General features: G+C 41.1%; 1 protein-coding gene and 1 pseudogene across 12 annotated transcripts in view; one reads left to right on the top strand and one right to left on the bottom strand.

Moving 5' to 3' along the window:
* Nucleotides 1-20035, bottom strand: part of LOC146754699 (nipped-B-like protein) — a 251490-nt gene that overhangs the window by 124619 nt on the left and 106836 nt on the right. For all 12 annotated transcript variants that reach the window (XR_014939007.1, XM_085527742.1, XM_085527738.1 and 9 more), the window contains 2 exons: nucleotides 17288-17448; nucleotides 11685-11778 (listed from right to left, as the gene is read on the bottom strand). Coding sequence is in view for 11 of the 12 variants with exons in the window: in XM_085527742.1 (XP_085383868.1) it covers nucleotides 11685-11778; nucleotides 17288-17448 (255 nt within the window). In the remaining variant the exon portion in view is untranslated. The remainder of the gene's footprint in view (nucleotides 1-11684; nucleotides 11779-17287; nucleotides 17449-20035) is intronic.
* On the top strand, nucleotides 832-2373 carry LOC146754703 (uncharacterized; annotated as a pseudogene).

The raw sequence follows: 20035 nt of genomic DNA on the forward strand, positions 1-20035 counted from the left end.
TTAAAACCATTTCCCCTCATCCTGTCACGTCCTGCCCTACTAAAAAAGACCCCCCTCCAGCTTTTCTGTAGGCCCCCTTCAGGTACTGGAAGGCTGCTATAAGATCTCCTCAGAGCTTTCTCTTCTCCAGGCTGAAGAGCCCAAGCTCTTCCTGTCCTCCTAAGGAAGATGCTCCAGCCCTCTGGAGCCATCTTTGTGGCCCTTTTCTGGACTCTCTCCAAAAGCTCCATGTCCTTCTAGTGTTGGGGGCTCCAAAACTGGACACAGTACTTCAGGTAGGGTCTCATGAAAGCAGAGTAGAGCAGCAGAACCGCTTCCCTCAACCTGCTGGTCACACTTCTCTTGATGCAATTAGGAGAAAACCTTTTTAGCAATAGGAATTTGAATAGGCTGCACGAGAAGAAGAAACTATCACAAATTTTGGCAAAAAAAAAAAATTAATTGAAGTTATCAGGAATCATACTGTGTATGGGAAATCACAGCTTGAACCACTGATTAATTAGCTGAGGCAAGTGTTGGGTCAGCTGCAGGAACACAGGTGAGAGTAATCTAGCTGTGCTCCCGGAAGGGGTGGACTTTGACTCCACCCCCTTTGAGACCTCATTTAAGGGCTGACCACCAATGAGACAGCATCTCTTGGAAATTGCTCCCTAGTGGAGACTGCCTCAGTTATCTGGTCTAGGCATTGACATTGGTGAGTTTTCTTTACTAATAACCTTTGACTATTTATCACCATCTTGGTCAACATCTTTATATCAGCCACCTTTACATTTGGTGAGCCAGGCAGTGTAGCCTGTGGACACAGGAAAAGAGATGCCTTTCTTGTGGAAAATGTTTAGCTGGTCCAAGGGGGAGAAGGCCACTCCTTTAGGAAAGATCCTTCCTGGGCAAATCCCAGGATTCATGGGATCCCCATATTTCCAACTCACAACTATTAATGAACAATGGTGTCCCTTACGGGTAGTGGACAACATGTCCCCATTTCGTTTAACTGAATATTTTCAAGGATTACATAAGGACATACTTACTACCAGAGAAAGACAAATGGCCGCGTCTATAGTAGCCTGGCCCTTACTAACTGCTTTAAATCAAGCCGAAATGAGCTGAAATGATATTGAGCATGAAAATCAATTATTAAAGGCTCGAATTGAAAAGCTAGAAAGCGAGCTCGGTTTATTAACAGGGAAAAATCCATCTTTTTTTCCACCAAATCCCCAAATTAGATATATTACAATGAATGATGAACAAGATCCTAAAACAACAGATCAGGACAAAGTCACCAAAGCTGATCTGGAGGAACCACCTAAGGCGGACTTATTAGAAGTCCGTCCTGTGGTGACTCAAAAGACAAAAACGATCCAGGACCGGCCAACAGGGGTGCCACCAGATCAATGGCCCCCTGCCGAGTCTTACCTACACGTAACAGCCCGCCCCTGCACACCTACAGAACTCATGGATTTGGTTCAGCGATTTAGACAAAGGCTGAGAGAAAGTGTTCCGGCCTGGCTGTTGCGTCTATGGGATTCAGGGGCAGAAAGTGTATTAGTTAGCGGACCTGAGGTATCTAAACTAGCAACTATAACCATCCATCCTGCCATTAGGCAAAGGTTATATGAAGGGACCCAGTTCCCTGATGAAAATCATTCAGTCATAGATTGGTTGATGGCTGCATGCCGCATGGTATGGTCAAATAAATCTGACGTACTGGTAAACACGGGCATGTGGTCTTCCATGGAGGACCTTCAAAATTATATATGGGAATTGGGCATGCAAGAAGCCATTTATGAAGATACATTCGATAGCCCTGATATGGTAAAATTTTCTGCAGGGATGAGGGACCTAATATTGCAACAAGCTCCCTCACATATGTATGGAACATTAGTTTCCATATTAAATCCATTGGTGGCTTCAGAAGCAGCAGTTCAACAAGCTGCTCAGTTAGTAGCGGATCTGGGGGAGACAGAGTGTTTAAGAGCTAAGCGCAATATTAGGGTAATAGAAGATGCAGAGGTCTTTCCAATAACTCAAACTAGGAAACCAGCCCTGCGAACCCCTCAGTTGGGACCTATAAGAGTGTCCCGAAAACAAATGTTTGGTGATCTTCTTTGGACAGGCGTTCAATTTACAAAAATTGATGGCCAGCCTAACCATGTCCTCCTTCAGCTGTGGAAGCAGCTGAAGGATGAACAAAAATTTCAAAACTGTCCTAAAAGTCCAAGGATAAGAATAATAGAAGGACAGCCAACAGTAACTTGGAACTTAGAAGATTTCATTGTTCCTAGTAGAAAAAAGAAACTGCCTCAAGTGTCTTGGGCTACGATATGTAAGACTTCAGAGGTAAAAGATTTGAACCTAGCCCAATTCATGGCATGACAAGGGACGTCAGTCCCCCTAGGGCCTCCAGACGGGACCGGAGGCCCTATGTAGAATTAACAATATATTGGTCCCGGAAAAATGTACAAAAGGTTATGGCCCTAGTGGATACCGGGGCTGAAACATCCATAATATACGGAGACCCAATGAAATTCAAAGGCAATAGAATGATGATTGGAGGTTTTGGGGGACAGACCATTCCAGTCACCCAAACCTGGGTAAACTTGGGGGTTGGGCACCTCCCACCATGGGAGTATAAGGTATACATTGCCCCAATTCCAGAGTATATACTGGGGATTGACATCTTGTGGGGCCTGGCTCTCCACACAACGGTGGGGGAGTTCCAGCTCCGACAGAGATGCATTAGTATCCGAGCAATACAAACAATATTGAGAGGTCATGCCAAACATGAGCCTATTTCTCTGCCGAAGCCATGCCGGATTACTAATGTAAAACAATATAGACTCCCGGGTGGGCAGGATGAAATAACAAAAACAGTGCAGGAGTTACAGAGAGTGGGTATTATAAGACCTGCACATAGCCCATACAACTCCCCAATATGGCCAGTGCGAAAGCCGGATGGAACATGGAGGATGACAGTAGATTATAGAGAATTGAATAAGGTCACGCTGCCCATTCATGCGGCCGTACCCAATATTGCCTCCCTAATGGACACACTAAGCAGAGAAATTAAAACATACCACTGTGTCCTGGATTTAGCAAACGCATTCTTCAGCATTCCAATCAATGAAGAATCACAAGACCAGTTTGCTTTTACATGGGAGGGCAGGCAGTGGAATTTCCAGGTCCTACCGCAAGGGTACGTGCATTCTCCCACCTATTGTCATAATTTAGTGGTGCGTGACCTGGCTAATTGGGAAAAGCCAGATAATGTCAATTTATATCATTATATTGACGACCTCCTGTTAACAGCCGACTCATTGGAGACAGTAGGACAAGCAGCAGATTTGTTGACAACTTATCTGCAGAAAAGAGGGTGGGCTATAAACCCACAGAAGGTGCAAGGTCCAGGGTTATCTGTGAAATTCCTGGGAGTAGTTTGGTCGGGGAAAACCAAAGTACTACCCAGTGAGGTAGTAGATAAGGTTCAGGCATTTCCAGTCCCTATGACATCTAAGCAGCTGCAAGAATTCTTAGGTATATTGGGGTATTGGCGCTCCTTTATACCTCTTTTGGCGCAGCTATTGAGGCCATTGTATAAACTCACTAAAAAGGGCCAATCATGGGATTGGGGGAAGGTAGAACAGGATGCTTTTCAACAGGCAAAACTGGCAGTTAAACAAGCTCAGGCACTGGGTATATTTGATCCTACCCTCCAAGCTGAATTAGATGTTCATTTTACTCAGGATGGTTTTGGCTGGGGCCTGTGGCAATGCCAGAGTTCTGTTTGAACCCCCATTGGATTCTGGTCTCAGGTTTGGCATGGAGCAAATATAGCATGACTGAGAAACAGTTATTGGCTGCCTATTCGGCATTGCAAGCAGTAGAGCCAATAATGCAGACAGCAGAAGTCATAGTAAAAACTACATTACCAATCCAGGGGTGGGTAAGGGATTTGACCCACCTTCCTAAGACAGGGGTGGCCCAAGCACAAACGGTAGCATGATGGGTTGCCTATCTGAGTCAGAGAAGTAGTATGTCTTCATCTCCACTTAAAGAAGTACAGAAAATCCTAGGCCCAGTGACATATCACAGTGATGCACCAAAGGAACCGATGGTTGCTCCACCAGAGAAGATTCCCGTTCAGGAAGGAAGATATCCTATTCCCGAAGATGCCTGATATGCGGATGGATTGAGCAAAGGCAACCCAAGAAAGTGGCGAGCGATAGCATACCATCCCTCTACTGAGACCATCTGGTTTGATGAGGGGGATGGTCAGAGCAGCCAACGGGCAGAATTGCGAGCTGTGTGGATGGTTAAAACTAAAGAACCTGGTGACGGTGACTTGAACATCTGTACAGATAGTTGGGCTGTGTATCGGGAGCTCACTCTTTGGATTACACAGTGGGCTACCCAGGAATGGACTATCCACACCCGACCGATTTGGGGTAAAGACATGTGGTTAGACATATAGAATACAGTCAAACGCAGGACAGTACGTGTCTACCATGTCTCCGGTCACCAACCCCTGCAGTCACCAGGAAATGATGAAGTTCACACACTGTCCCGAATCTGATGGATTGAGAACTCACAATCTGAAAATATTGCCCGTTGGTTACATCAGAAACTACGACATGCTGGACAAAAGATTATGTGGGCAGCCACTAAAGCATGGGGGCTGCCTGTACAACTATCTGACATTGTCCAAGCATGTCAGGATTGCAACGCTTGCTCAAAGATGAGACCAAGACCATTGCCCGAAACAACATCCCACATTGCTAGAGGATACAGTCCTCTTCAAAGATGGCAGGTTGATTACATTGAGCCCCTCCCTCGATCTGAGGGGGCGAGATATGCCCTGACCTGCATCGACACCATAAGTGTACTGCTGCAAGCCTATCCAGGTCAAAAGCAAATCAGGCGTATACCATCAAGGCACTAACTAAATTGATGTCTACCTATGGGGCACCTCAAGTTATCAAAAGTGACCAAGGGACTCATTTTACTGGTGCAATGATACAGTGCTGGGCAGAAGAAAACAACATCGAATGGCGATTCCAACTACCATATAATCCAACAGGGGCAGGCCTTATTGAACGTGACAGCGGTATCCTCAAGGCTGCCCTGAAGACAGACTCCCAGTCCCTGCAGGGGTGGACAAAAAGACTATACGAAACCCTGTGGGACCTGAATGAAAGTTCTCGAGATGGCAGACCTAGTGCCCTAAAAATGCTGCACACAATATGGGCCTCCCCTCTTAGGATCCAAATTACGGGTACTGATAATCAGGTAAAACCGCAGGTTGGTAATGAAAATAATCTTCCGCTCCCTGCTCCTGAGAATCTAGAACCAGGAATCCATAAGATAAATTGGCCCTGCAAGGTGCAGGTGGTAGGTCCCAAGTGGTGTGGCCTACTTGCACCTTGGGGGAGATTATTGGAGGTGGGAGGTTCAGTCACCCCCTCGGTGATAGGTACATGGCCTACTGACATTGTGGTCAATACTCCTATCTTCATTGATAAAGGGACACCTATCACGTCCTTATGGCAAATTAAGACTCCTCCTCTGGTGCCAGATATAGTTATACAGCCACAGATAACTGGCCAGAGGGTATAGTATCAGCAGCCGGGGCATAATCCGGTACAAGCAGAAGTATTGACCCAAGATAAGAATACGGCCTGTATCTTGACGTGGAGGGCGGACCTTCCCCTTCCTAGTACCCTTGAAACATTTGTATTACTTTCCCTAAGACTCTAAGCCTCTAGGACCATCACAGGACGATTCGTTTGGACTGATGAAATGCAGATAGACTAGCACCTTAAGATGGCTTGTCTCCAGTAACATCTATCGTGCACTGGTCCACAGAAGATCATGAACACCCATCAAATCATCACTCAAATTATATCAACATTTATGGTGGCGGGAAAATTGTATCAGTGTCGCGTTGGGTCTCTGTAATAGGGAAAACTCACCCAATCATTGGTTCATGTTGCATACAGATGATAAAGAGGGGGGAGATGTTGCATATTGGGTAGGTGGTGCCTGCATGCACCTGGGGTGGAGTCAGGGAGGTCACGAGGGTCTGCCAGGGGCGGTCACCTGTACCACTATATAGGGTTTGTTGCAAAGCATTAAACTTCTACTTTTGGCATTACGCACTGTGAGTCCCGTCTGTTTCCCCGTGTGTGGAGGCACAGTAAAGCCACTAGGCAGCCTTGATTTGTCGCCGGATCGGGAGGCGACAATTCACTCTGTGAAGGGGTGGAGTGTATGGGAAATCACAGCTTGAACCACTGATTAATTAGCTGAGGCAAGTGTTGGATCAGCTGTGGGAGCACAGGTGAGAGTAATCTAGCTGTGCTACCGGAAGGGGTGGACTTCAACTCCACCCCCACTGAGACCTCATTTAAGGGCTTACCACCACTGAAGCAGCATCTCTTGGAGACTGCCTCAGCTATCTGGTCCAGGCATCGACATTGGTGAGTTTTCTTTACTAATAACCTTTGATTATTTTTATCACCATCTTGGTCAATATCTTTATATTAGCCACCTTTACATACTGATACAGCAGTTCATCCAACTTGAGAGTAAAATGGGAATTTCCCAAGTCTTTTTCTGCTCTATTTTCTGATATCACATAATCCTCTGTAATTCTTCCCAAGATTTGTACTAGATATGAAGTACTCATTTATTTTGATTAACAGATTAAGTTTGATTTCTAAATGAAATTATGCTGTTTCAAAATAAAAGTCAACATCAAGGGATAGCAGATAAGACCAATAAAGAACATGTGTTTGAGTAGTTTTTGGAGCAGACTGTATGTATCCACTTCCCACATACTCTTTCAACAGATTTCAGGGAAGAAACTCTCCACTTCCTCCACAGCTTCAAAAACCATATAAAGAAATAAATTACTTTGTCTGTTCAAGTTTAGAATTGCTTTATACAGAAGCATCTTTTTACACAAAGTTAAAACTTGAAGCAAGGACCAATGCTTCATTTGGTCCTGCCAAGAAATATATTCAAATAAATTTCTACCTTTCTGTTGAGAGAGAGAGAGAGGATATCTTTTCTTTACAAATACCACTGGGACCACTGATGTCATCAAGAAAGATTTGAAAGCATTCTTAGTTCTCCTTACAACCCAGTACACACAGACCACAATTATAGAGGAATCTCTCTGGAGAAACCTTATAATACACCAAGAAAATAGAAGTAATCTTTCCAAATTATTCAGAAAATAATCAAGTAGTCACACTAATTGGGAAGATATCAGCCTTGAAAAAAAATCTGGGTATGGCTGAAATTTTCATGGTTTTATAAGATGTTGGAAGAGTATGAAGAAATATTTCCTGTAAGAGAAAGGTTATCAATTCCCAGAGGGAGTACAACTTATTTCTGGGAAGAAAAAAAAGTACAAAATAAAAGAGTTTAATAAGGGTTGCAGCTGTTCTTAGAGATGTTTCCACAGGAGTTCAGGAAAACGTATGGTAACGGGACTGTAAATGTATGAGCTCTTCTCTTTGAACAGCAGTAGACTAAGAACATCATGGAAGATTTTCCTTTATACACATCTAAAGAAGTCGTCCTAATTTTTTTTCTTCATGAAATTCCAGACTGGTAGGAAAATAGAGTACACAGAAAAGATTTTGATAAGTAATCCATCTTGGGTAATTGATTTCATAGGGTATTTTATGAAACTAGGAGAAAGAAGTTATTTCTTGATAATTATACATAGATGAATTCACAGGAATGAATTTTTCATGAAAGCAGAGACTATTCTGTTTACATAACTAAAGAACTAAAATAAATTAAAAAGAAAGGACAAAGTCCAGTCTAGGACCTCCCACATAAAACTTCAGCTTCTCTGTTAACTTTACTGGAGCAAAATAGGTGAATTTCTGTAACAGAGAAACTTTACTTCATTCAGTATGTGAATAACAAATAAAACTAATGTCACCTCTCAAATATTTCCCTGAGCTACAAACATTCTTCCTTATTTGTATTTCATCAGACAGCTATCATTCAGTCTTAAAATAATCCAGGACTATGCTGTCATGGATTTGTAATTTTTGCTATTGGTATTCTACATCATAACATCATGTAGAGCACAGAGAAGAACTACATGTCCCAGAGGACCTTACAGTCAGAGAGGGAAACAAGTCACAGAAGTGACACTTGTGCTCTCTCACTGCCTGGCAACGGATGTTGGTGTGCTTCCAAGCTGTGTCATCTTCAATTTCAAAGTAGGTTTCTCAGTCTTTGGAAAACTCTCTTATTCTTATTTTACTTGATTTATTAGCCTCAACTTCAATTCGATTATATTGTGTTACCTTACATTCCAATATCATAGTTAGTAAAATAAGTTTTCCTCCTTAGATCACTGCTGCTGCTCTGTTTGTTTCCTTGAGTCCAGCTTCCATCTCCCTACCCCTTTTCCCTTCCCATTTGTCAGCTACTGCTCCCCCATCATAGACATAGACTGATCTTGTTAACTGTGACATATGCAAACACATTGTCCAACACTAGAAAAACCCTTGCTATCTCCAAGTCAAAGAGTACAGAAAATGTAGTCTATAAACAAACCTTCCATAACTGTCTCTTATTTCTGTACTATAAGAAAATTTTGATATCGCAATCTCCTTTCCTGCGATCTCACTTCACTGATGGTATCAAGTGCCATTCTTTTTTATCCTCTCAAACAAGTATTTTGCTCATACTCCTTATCAAAGTTTTGGTTGACAAATAACTTTCAGGGCTAGTGATAGCAGCAAACAACAACAACAAAAACAACTCAGCATAAGTACTTGTTCGCTCATCAGCACAACCAACCACTTTCACTTCAAATCATAGGCCAAAACCTCACTGTCAGGGAGCACATACATATTCTAAGCTTTGTTGTAATTATCTACACATCTTTACTACATTTATAACATGTTTGATTAGAGAAAATAAGCATTTGGCAAGATGACTACAACATCAAAAACAGGTTCTCTCAGTTACGGTTCAGTCTTGAAAACAACAAATTGGTAGTGCCATTAATAACAGTATTTCAGTTGTGAGCTTTATCAATGGAAAAAAAGTAAATTGAACGTACAGGCAAATCAAGAAAAGATAATTCTTGCACTTTTTCAGCCTCTCTAATACTGAAGCATTACAATCCAAGTGGCACAATCAGATTGCTTTCAGAAATAATAAATATACCCCCTCAAAATGAATTCTGAGAAAAACAACTGAAACAGCTGCAATTTCACAAAAAAAATAATTCAAATATTCTTTTGGCTGAGTAGTAATCATGTGTCTGAATAGAAGTAGCTTAGACTCACAGTGCTGTAAACACTCTACAAATATGTATTTTGTTTAATGAGATAAAGAAAAACACTGAGTAAAATAAAGACAGTGACATTTAGTCTCTGCCATTTACATGTCTTGCACCAAGACCTTTAGCACAAGACACCCTAAGAACCGATATACTACACAAGTACTTCTCACTCGCATTTGAGTCACATTTTCCCCATCACAGGATAACCCAATATGTGGTTCATCTTCTACAGACATAGAGAGCATTTAGCAGTCATAAGATAATTTAGTTAAGAAGGTCTTTAGCCTATCCACCTGCTCAAAGCAAGGTCAAACCATTATGCTGGGCTTTATCCAGCCTGGTCTTGAAAATCTCTAAAAATGAAAAAAAGCACAGATTCTCTGAGCAACCTCTTCCTTATACCCAGTCAGAAACTCCCATTTCATTTTATATCCATCGTGTCTCATCTTTCCTCCACACCACTGTGTGGAGCACAACTCAGCCTTCCTGATAATCTCCTCATAGGTACAGGAAAGCTGCTCTAAGCGCTTCCTAATCTTAAGACTTGACTTACTCAGACTTAACAAGCCTAAAACCGTTGCCTTCTCTGTAATCTCCCCCATCTCCTGTTTTCCCTCTCAACCTAACCTGACCATCCAGACAGGCTCAATTTTGTTCCAGGGCTAAAAGAGAAGAAAACACCGTTTCATCTTTTTATTATTACCATATGAATACATATGGATGGAAAGCATGTAATATGAAAAATACACACCTCAGTCAATGCTTCTTAAGGATAATATAAACAGCAGTATTTATTCTAGATTTTAACATAAAAAAATTAATTTGAGCAGACTTTGTTACATTTCAACTGATGCATTGCTCTACTCCACAGCTAAGGTTTCCAGGCTTCATTTATACTATACATATTCTGTTCATTAAACTACTCTTAATTCCGTGTTCTTCAAATTTGATGACTGCAGTCAAAGACAAGCATTGCACATTAACACATTTGAATTCTTAACCAGCTCAAATATTTGTAAAGCTATCTTGAAATCATTTGTTATGCAGAGCAATCAAAATCTATTAATAACTTAATTCTCATATTATAAAGGAATTTAAATCCTTCCATTATGCATTATTTTGAGCTATGTTTTAATGTACCATTAGTCAATTTTCAGACCTTCAGAAACCTCCCCACTGGATGAGGGGATTGAGTGCACCCTCAGTAAGTTTGCAGATGCAGACCAAGTTGGGAGGGAGTTTTGATCTGCCTGAAGGGAAAAGGGCACTACAGAGGGACCTGGATAGACTTGATCAATGGGCCAAGATTAACAGCATGTTTCAGTAGGGCCAAGTGTCAGGGCCTGCATTTTGATCACAACAACCCCAGGCAACCCTACAGGCTTCGGGAGGTATGGCTAGAAAGCTGCCTGATGGAAAAGGGACCATGGCGTGCTGATGGACAGTCGGCTGAATATGAGCCAGCAGTGTGCCCAGGTGGCCAAGAAGGCCAATGGCATCCTGACTTGTATCAAGAATGGTGTGGTGAACAGGACTAGGGAAGTCATCCTGCCCCTGTACTCGGCATTGGTGAGGCCTCATCTCAAGTACTGTGTTCAGTTTTGGGCACCTCAGCATAGGAAAGACATGGAGGTACTGGAGCAGGTCCAGAGAAGGGCAACAAGGCTCGTGAAGGGCTTGGAGAATCAGCCCTATGAGTAGAGGCTAAGGAAGCTGGGGCTGTTTAGTCTGGGGAAAAGGAGGCTGAGGGGAGACCTTATTGCCCTCTTCCAGTATCTGAAAGGTGCTTACAGTGAGAGTGTGGCAAGTCTCTTCTCACTGGTGACAAGTGACAGGACAAGGGGAAATGGCCTCAAGTTGCACCAAGATAAGTTTAGGTTGGACGTTAGGAAACACTTCTTTACAGAAAGGGTAGTCAAGTACTGCAATAGGCTCCCTAGGGAGGTGGTTGAGTCGCTGTCCCTGGATGTGTTTATGAGCCGTTTGGATGTGGTGCTCAGGGATATGATTTAGCAGAGGGTTGTTAGAGTTAGGGTACTATGGTTAGGCTGTGGTTGGACTTGACAATCTTCAAAGTCTTTTCCAACCTGGGTAATTCTATGATTCTCTTCTGGACCAGGGATCAAAATAATTTTTTAAATCAAATCTAGTGACATACTCTAACAATATCTGAAAAGGTGTCAGGACTAACTAACCATAGAATGCCTTGGGTTGGAAGGAACCTTAAAGATAATCTAGTTCCAACTCCCTTGCCTAAATACCTCTTCAAACACTGTTCCTTTAAATTGGAAAAAGATACGTGTGTGTGTGTGTGTGTGTGTGTATATATATATATATATATATATATATAATAAAACTGCTAGACTACCTTTAGGAGTTCCATCACTTCCAGCTGGAGAGCAGACTGACTGTGGTGACCTCAAGGAAAAAGATGCAGCATTCCTTACTGAAGGATCGCCATCCTAAAGTGACAATGATAAAAATTAACATCATAAAAATGAAACAGACTGAAATCAACCCATATACTGATAAAATGAATTGGATGAAAAATAAAAATACTAGAAAAATTATTCATTATAAAGACTTTAAAATTTAGATTGCTATATAGGCAATATTCCAGATCACAACAGCACTAAGAATCTACCAGCAGAATATGCACACAAAAATTCACATACTTATTATTTAGTGGAAGTAATCACTTCTGACTGATATTAAGATTCAATTTAGAAGTCTTGTTACAAGAACTCATAGTAAAAGACTTAAAGCATTAGTAAGAACTTAATATAACAACTGAAACTGAGCCTAAAGAGTAGATTTAAAGAAAACTAAACATTTTTTTCTACTTCCTTACTTTTAAGCAAACTACCACTTTGTATTTATACCCTCCAGAATATAAAAACCAGAACTGAACAAAATCCGTAACACCTCCATTGCAGCAGCTGAGATGATTTTTTATCTATCACAACTTGAGTAATTTTAGCTTGTTATTTACCTGTAGAAGTACTACCATCTTATACATTCTGTACAGAACAACTTGTTTCAATAGAACTCCTTACTTTTGACAGAACTCAATTTTCAAGTACAAAGAGCATGAGCATCTTCCCAATCTTTAAGGTAAAAGTGAATTTTTCTCCCCCCACACCAGGTTAAAAGTAAATATGAAAGCCACTATTCAGATTCCCATTTAATAGGTTTCTTGTTTGTTTTGTTGTTTTTTAAAAATCCCTTTCATAGAGCCCTCCACTGATCAAAAGCATGCACATTCAGTCAAGGATCTTATTAGATTTAAGCTTTTATAAAACAGTATTTCTCATTAAAAAAAAAAAAAAAGCCTGCAGGGATTTGTGGGAAAGAACAAATTAACAACCCTTATATCTATAAAGAGACAATTAACAGAAATTATAAACAAATTGAGAAAAGTCTATTATTTTAAAAGAACCATGTGAGTGAAGTCTCTGAAGTGGTTGTAAGGTTAATCTTTGTCCCCTAATAAAATTCTGACTCTCATTTATTTCAGTAACTAATATTCTAATGCAGCTTGTATTGAGGTAGCTGCTCACATGTAATTCTTTTATATAACTCTTTTTCTTCTTCCTTTTTGGAAGACAACTCACATCCCATGTACACATGCCATTCCTACTATAGCTGATAGTTTTTTTAGACATTGCCACTCCCACAGTCACAGTTACCCAACCCAGAACTCAGCAGATCCCAGGATCACTGATTCAAGGCTAAAGGCAAAGGCAGAGAAGATACTGTCTCTCCTTTATTATCCCAATTTTCAAGGTGACCAAACAATGGACAAAAGTTTTCTTTAGTCCTTCTTTTGCTGTTAACATACTTTAAAACCCAACAACTTTGTTTCAGGTGGGTTGTTTGTTTTTTGTTTTTTTAAATTCATCACAGTACTAGCCAGCTTCAGTACCAACTGAGCTTTGGTTATGTTTTCTCTCTACAACAGCAAACAGCATCTCTGTAGTCCTCTTCCATACCCTGACCTTGCTTCTAAAGTCCATATGCTTTCTTTTTCCCCACTTAAGTTCCTGAATGAGATACCTGTTGAGCCAAGTCAATCAATAAGCTAAGTATGTTTCTTTTTGCCTGACCTTGAATATCTCTAGAGATGGGGGCACCCAACACATCTCTGAACAAGCTGTTCCAGTCCTTCATTACCTTTACTGTATGAAAAAAAAAAAAACAAAAAACTTCCTTATATGTAGACAATCTCTCCTCTTTTAGTCAAGCCATTTCCTTTGTCCCATTCACAACAGACCCTGCTAAAGAGTCTGTTGCCTACCTTCTTACAGACTCCCTTTAGATACTAAAAAGCTGCTCTCACGTCGCCCCAGAGCATTCTCTTCTCCAAGCTGAACAGCCCCAGTGCTTTCAGCCTGTCCTCATAGGGAGGCATTCCATACATTGGATTATTTTTGTGGTTTTCCTCATGATATCCCACAACATCATTCCCCACAACTAAAAGGGCAGAGAATACTATCCCATGCTCCTGAAAACTTCTCCAATCTCCCAAAACCTCAAGTCTTTTTGACTACCCTTGACTTCTCATGACTCTGTCACTACCCACGTGAAGAAAAGCAAAAGCAGATAATAATCTGAGGGCCATATCAGGCTAGGAAGTTTCCTGAATATATCCTTAAATCAAGACCCAGCGAGTCAGCAAACTTACCTAAAAAAGATCATCAGGCTCTAGTCCCCTACATCAATGTTTTCTTTATGGCAATAGTCATGATGTAAAGGGATAAGCTGACCTGACCTTGTTGACACTTCTTGTACAGATGTACTATCATTCATCTCACGATGACCCTGCCCTTCCAACTCCAGAGCCTTATATCTGCTGTGTAAGAGCAAGGGAAGGTAAACAGGGAAAAGCTTCTCCCACTGACATGAGCAGGGACTTATTTCCACTTAACTCTATCCCTCAAGCCAATGCCTTCTGCCTGGCAGAGTACAGAATCCCCCTTGTTATCTGTTATGACTAATTAACATTTTGGTTCCGCTGCAGGCAGAGTATAGTTCTACCAGTTTCCTCAGGCTCACAAATGTTCCTCAACCTGTCCACTTCTTCCCAAAGGCCAGCCACCAAGCTCAGCAGTTCTTCTGCCTAGGCATATCTGTAGGAGATATTCTTGCTACTATGTAAAGTAGAATGATATGAAAATGGTAACAAAGATGATGACAAATATTCAAAAAGGTTATTTGTAAAGAAGAACTCACCAATATGGATGCCTTTGCTGGGAAAAGCTAGGGCAATCTCCATGAGATGCTGCCTTAGTGGTGGTCAGCCCTTAAATGAGGTCTAGAGGAGGTGGAGTCAAGCTCCACCCCTTCTGGGAGCACAGCTAAATTACTCTCACCTGTGCTCCCACAGCTGACCCAACACTTGCCTCAGCTGATTAATCAGAGGTTCAGACTGTGATTACCAATTTCTCATACATACTGCCTTCAGACACCAATAGAAACCTCTGGTACATCCTGCACTGAAGACCCAGGTGGCTGTGTGTTCCCTTGGAAGTTCCATTTGGGTAGCCACATTGGTCCCAGCAGGTGCTAATACCAGAGGACACAACTTTCTGTTGAGTGGTCACCATTGCTTAAGCACCCTGACCACTGGGCCAAAGATGCTGGATGAAGAAACAAACACTCAGACAACCACCAGATACCTCACAAGCCTCACACTGCTCTCAGCAGCTGCAGGTGGAGTGTGCTTCACATGGCTTGAACTGGCACAGCAGGGACAACTGGAACTGTCCAACTCTCACCTGACTCCTATGATGAGACCAGTAAACCTGCACCAGCTAGTCCCTCCCCATACACAGCTCAAGGGCCCAGAAACTCCCTCAATCACCACCACACCAAAATATCTCCCAAACCTAACATTCTTCCCAGCAGGTGGCAGCTGTTGAGAGGGTTACTGCTTTTTTAAACTTTATGTTTGGCTGGAGAAACATTAAAGTATATTTCACATGTTTATAGCCTGTCAGTTCTGAATAAGTTTAATTTAACTTCCCACAGACTAGGATGCAGCTGTATTGATTGAATAGTGAATTTACTGCTGAATATTTTTAAATAGTGTGAAATTTAAACGTTGTGAAATAAATTATTCTAATATTAAGTGCTCAAATAAAGATCTTTTCTTAACAAAACCAAGATTCTCTAGATAACATACCTTTAATATAGCTTATTTAATGTCAAGAACAACTTTTTATTTTCAAGAACTTCCACTACTGAAGATTGAGCATAACTAATGTGTGTATCAGGATAGATTCTGTTACCACATCACTCTTAAGGTACTACATCCTAGCTAATAGTTTTCTTCAGCATAATTCTACTTAAAAGAAAACACTAACAACTCTCTTGGAAGACGACAGTATTAACCCTTGTCGACAGTTTTAACCCTTGTAAGGGATTTAGGGAGCCTGACTGCTAATAGCATACTTGTTGAATGTAACACTTCATTTGCTTCCACAAGCTTATTTAGAACAAAAAGAGTTACCCACAGTTCATGTAAACTAAAGAAAACAATTAAAGGTGAAAAAGAAAAGGCATACTTGCCACAAGCATTTTCATGAATTTTTTCTACTGCTATACCTACTATCACCAGGTATCCTTATAATCACACCATTCAAAGTGCTAGTCAAAAGTATCAATAGGAGGGCACTTAAGTTTCAATTAAGAGTTGCTGTTAAGAGATTGTATCAAGCTTCATCTGCAGGATTAAGATCCTCATTAAAATAAAAATTAAACAACAGTTCAACAACTGCAACTAGGATAGCCAACTGTGGAAGTAGACTGTATATGTAGATTTTTTGGGAAGGAGAGGGCTTTGTCTTTTTTTTTTTTTTTTTTTTTTTTTTTTTTAGAAGATATTAGCACTCAAGATCTCAATTTCTGCCAAATATCACAGTATCACAGTCTTGTGCGGGTTGGAAGGGACCTTAGAGATCATCGAGTCCAACCCCCGGGATTCGAGCCTCTGTGTAGCAGAGTGGCACTTCTACCACTTGCGCCACAGGGGGGATTCAAACCTGGGCCTCCAGTGTTGCAAAGCGGCGTTCTTAACCACTGCGCCACCGGAGGCACACAAATATGTCAAGACTGACTGAGAATTAATTACAGAGATCTTCAGAAAGATAAACTATATACCTATTGTCATGGTTTAATAATTTTGTAATTTTGCTATCAGTATTCCTCATCATAACATCATATAAAGCATGAATAATTTTACTGAATCTGCAACTTACAGAAGAAGACTACATCTCCCAGAGAACAACACGATAGGTCACGGGACCTGGACTCTATATTAACTCAGTCGCAGGCTAGACTGACATCTTTCGAGTTCTGGCGTTCAGGGGAGTGTGTGGGAGCCTTCGCCATTTCGCCTAGGTTTCACAGTAGGCCTCTCGGTTACGGGACTCATTCTCTCTCCTATTTTGCTTGATTCGTTAGCTCAATTTTTAATTATATTGTATTATATTGTGTTATCTTGTATTTTCAATATAGTATTTAGTAAATAAGTGTGCCTCCTTAGATCGTTGCTGCTGAGTTTTCCTAACTTTTTCCTTTCGGCCTAGGGCCCCTGCAGGGCCCACGGCCCCCTGTCACGGACGCAGGTAGATTTTACGTTCAAACTGTGACACCTATTTAGAATTCAGAAATGTTTAAATCAATGTGTTGATGCAATAAGTGTACCAACGCTCTACTTTTTCTTTAGAGTAACTCACATTACTTTTCATAATTTCAATAGAATAAATGTTATAAACTAGTCCAAAGGAAAGAGAACTTCTGGTAAAAAGAAAATCTCACATATATGCTCAATTGTGTTATTTTAACGTCTGAAACTTAAATATATTTTCACTGGTTTTATCTATCAGTGACAACATCATAAAATATCTGACTTCAAAAGCAGCTAAAGACATTTGTTTTATCATAATAAATAGATTTTTAGTAACATACTTCACTACTTAGTCTGTGAACCATCTGTAGGTAGTCTTCATTTGAGCCATGTCTAGAATTTTCAGCATGATGATTAGATGAATTTCCAGACAACTGACTAGAAACTTTATTTTCATGGAGATTCCTCATCCCAGCTGTGATGATGGGACTAGACAATGAAGCTGAAACACAAAGAAAAGTAAATAATTATGCTTATATATACACATACACAGACATACACACTAATTCTTAAATACTTCAAAGAAAGCACCATAATTTTGGATATTAGTGAGTTAAAAACAAGAAGTCTGGTTCCTTGATTGAACCCTTTTGCCAAAAACACCTTGAACAAAAAACAGATATTTAAGATTTGAGCTTTAAAGAAGATTCAAAAAAAAAAAAAAAAGTAAATCTCACATACAGATTAGTAAAGCTTTCTCTAAATCTATCCTAACTAGTAGCAGTTTCATTTCCATAAAGGTTACAGAAAATTATTTTCTTTTCTATAATCTGTATTCACTTCCTTTAGTATACAAAGCTCCCAATGTATTCATGAGACATGCTACATTGCATAAAGAACAGTTATATACATATTTCAAGGGGACTGCTTGTTGTGGTTTAACTCACAGGAGGCCACACAGTTGTTGGCTCAACAGGATGGAGAGAAGTGTTGGGGAACAAAGAAACAAAACAAAGTAGAACTTCTGGGTGGAGATAAAATCTACTTACTAAGATAGAGAACAGGAAAAGTATAACAGTTATAGACATTTTTATATATAGTCATAAACATAACAGCAAAAGCAATTGCTCAGCACCTCCTGACTAAAGCTCATCTACCCTCAAGCAGCAAAGTAGAAAAAGATGCACTCCTACCCCCTTCAGAACTCCTTCTGCATGATGCCATGTGATATAGAATATCCCTTTGGCCAGTTGAAGTCCACTGCCCTAATTCTGTTCCCTCTCAGCTCGTTGGGCCCTTTTCTGAGAATAGCCTTGACTTAACAAACATGATTAAACATTGGTGTGTTATCAACATTGTTTTTCTCCTAGAAGGAGAACACACATCATACCAGACACTCCGAACAACTCTGTCCCAGCTGAAACTAAGATGCCACTAAACTTCAAAACAGATTTAGTTTAAACTATTAAGAAATCTACTTACCAACAAAAAAAAAAAAACAAAAACAAAAACAAAAACAAAAAAACAAACAAAAAACTACCTATTTTTAGTAGTGGAGTTCATATTGTTCAAGATTGTATTTAGAAAAGATAAGAACAGAAACTCATTCATTCTGAAATTCATCTATGCCAGTTGCTGTGTGCTTTGAGTATAATCCTCAACATTCTAGCCTATATGACAAAGGTTTACTAAGGCTAAATAAGTTGTCAGAAAAAACTTAGTTAAATATGCAGAAAATGATGCTTTTGCAAGTACAGATAAATTTTGCAGAATCACAGAATTATCAATATTGGAAAAGACCTAGAAGATCATCCAGTCCAACCATCACCTATCCGTCCCAGCTAAATCATATTTCTCAACACAACATCGAAACATTTCTTGAACACTCCCATGGTCGGTGACTCCACCACCTCCCTGGGCAGTGCATTCCAATGCCTCGCTACCCTTTCTGAGAAGTAATACTTCCTGATGTTCAGCCTGAATCTCCCCTGGCGCAGCTTAAAACCATTCCCTCTAGTTCTATCACTGATTACATGAGAGAAGAGGCCAACCCCCAGCTCACTACAACCTCCCTTCAGGAAGTTATAGAGAGCTATAAGGTCTCCCCTGAGCCTCCTCTTCTCCAGGCTGAACAATCCCAGCTCCCTCAGGCTCTCCTCATAAGGCCTGTGCTCCAGACCCCTCACCAGCTTTGTAGCCCTCCTCTGAACAGCTAAATTTTAGAATCATGGAAAGGACTGGGTTGGAAAAAACTTTAGATCATCTAGTTCTAACCCTCTGCTATAAGCAGAGATACCTCCTACTATACCCACCACATTGCTCAAAGACCCACCCAGCCTGGCCTTGAATGCCAGAGAGAGGGGGCATCCACAACCTCACTGAGCAGCCTGTTCCACTGTCTCACCACCCTCACACTGAAGAATTTCTTCCTCATATCTAGTCTAAATCTACTGTCTTTCAGTTTAATACCATTTCCCCTTGTCCTGTCACTTCCTGCCCTTCTAAAAAATACCCCCCGTCCAGCTTTTCTGTAGTCTTCCTTCAGGTACTGGAAGGCTGCTTTAAGGTCTCCTCAGAGCCTTCTCTTCTCCAGGCTGAAGAGCCTCAGCTCTTCCTATTCTCATAGGGGAGATGCTCCAGCCCTCTGATCATCTTTGCAGCCCTCTCCTGGACCCTCTTCAACTCCACGCTCTTCATGTGTTGATGGCTCCAGAACTGGACACAGTATTTCAGGTAGGGTCTCATGAGAGTGGAGTAGAGAAGCAGAATCACCTCCCTCACCCTACTGGTCACACTTCTTGATGCAACCCAGAATAGGGCTGGCCTTCTGGGCAGGTGCACACTGCCAGCTCACATTGAGTCTTTCATCAACCAACACCCCCAACTCCTCAAGACTGCTCTCAAGCCATTCCCTGCCCAGCCTGTATCTGTGCTTGAGATTACCCCTACCCAAATGCAGGACCTTGCACTTGGCCTTGTTGATCTTCATGAGCTTGGCATGGGCCCACCTCTCAAGCCTGTCCAGGTCCCTCTGGATGGCATCCCTTCCCTCTAGCATGTAAGCTACTCCACTCAGCTTGGTGTCATCT

This window comes from Coturnix japonica, chromosome W (assembly GCF_054131305.1).
Source record: "Coturnix japonica strain WE chromosome W, WE-NBRP24, whole genome shotgun sequence".
Lineage (NCBI taxonomy): Eukaryota > Metazoa > Chordata > Aves > Galliformes > Phasianidae > Coturnix > Coturnix japonica.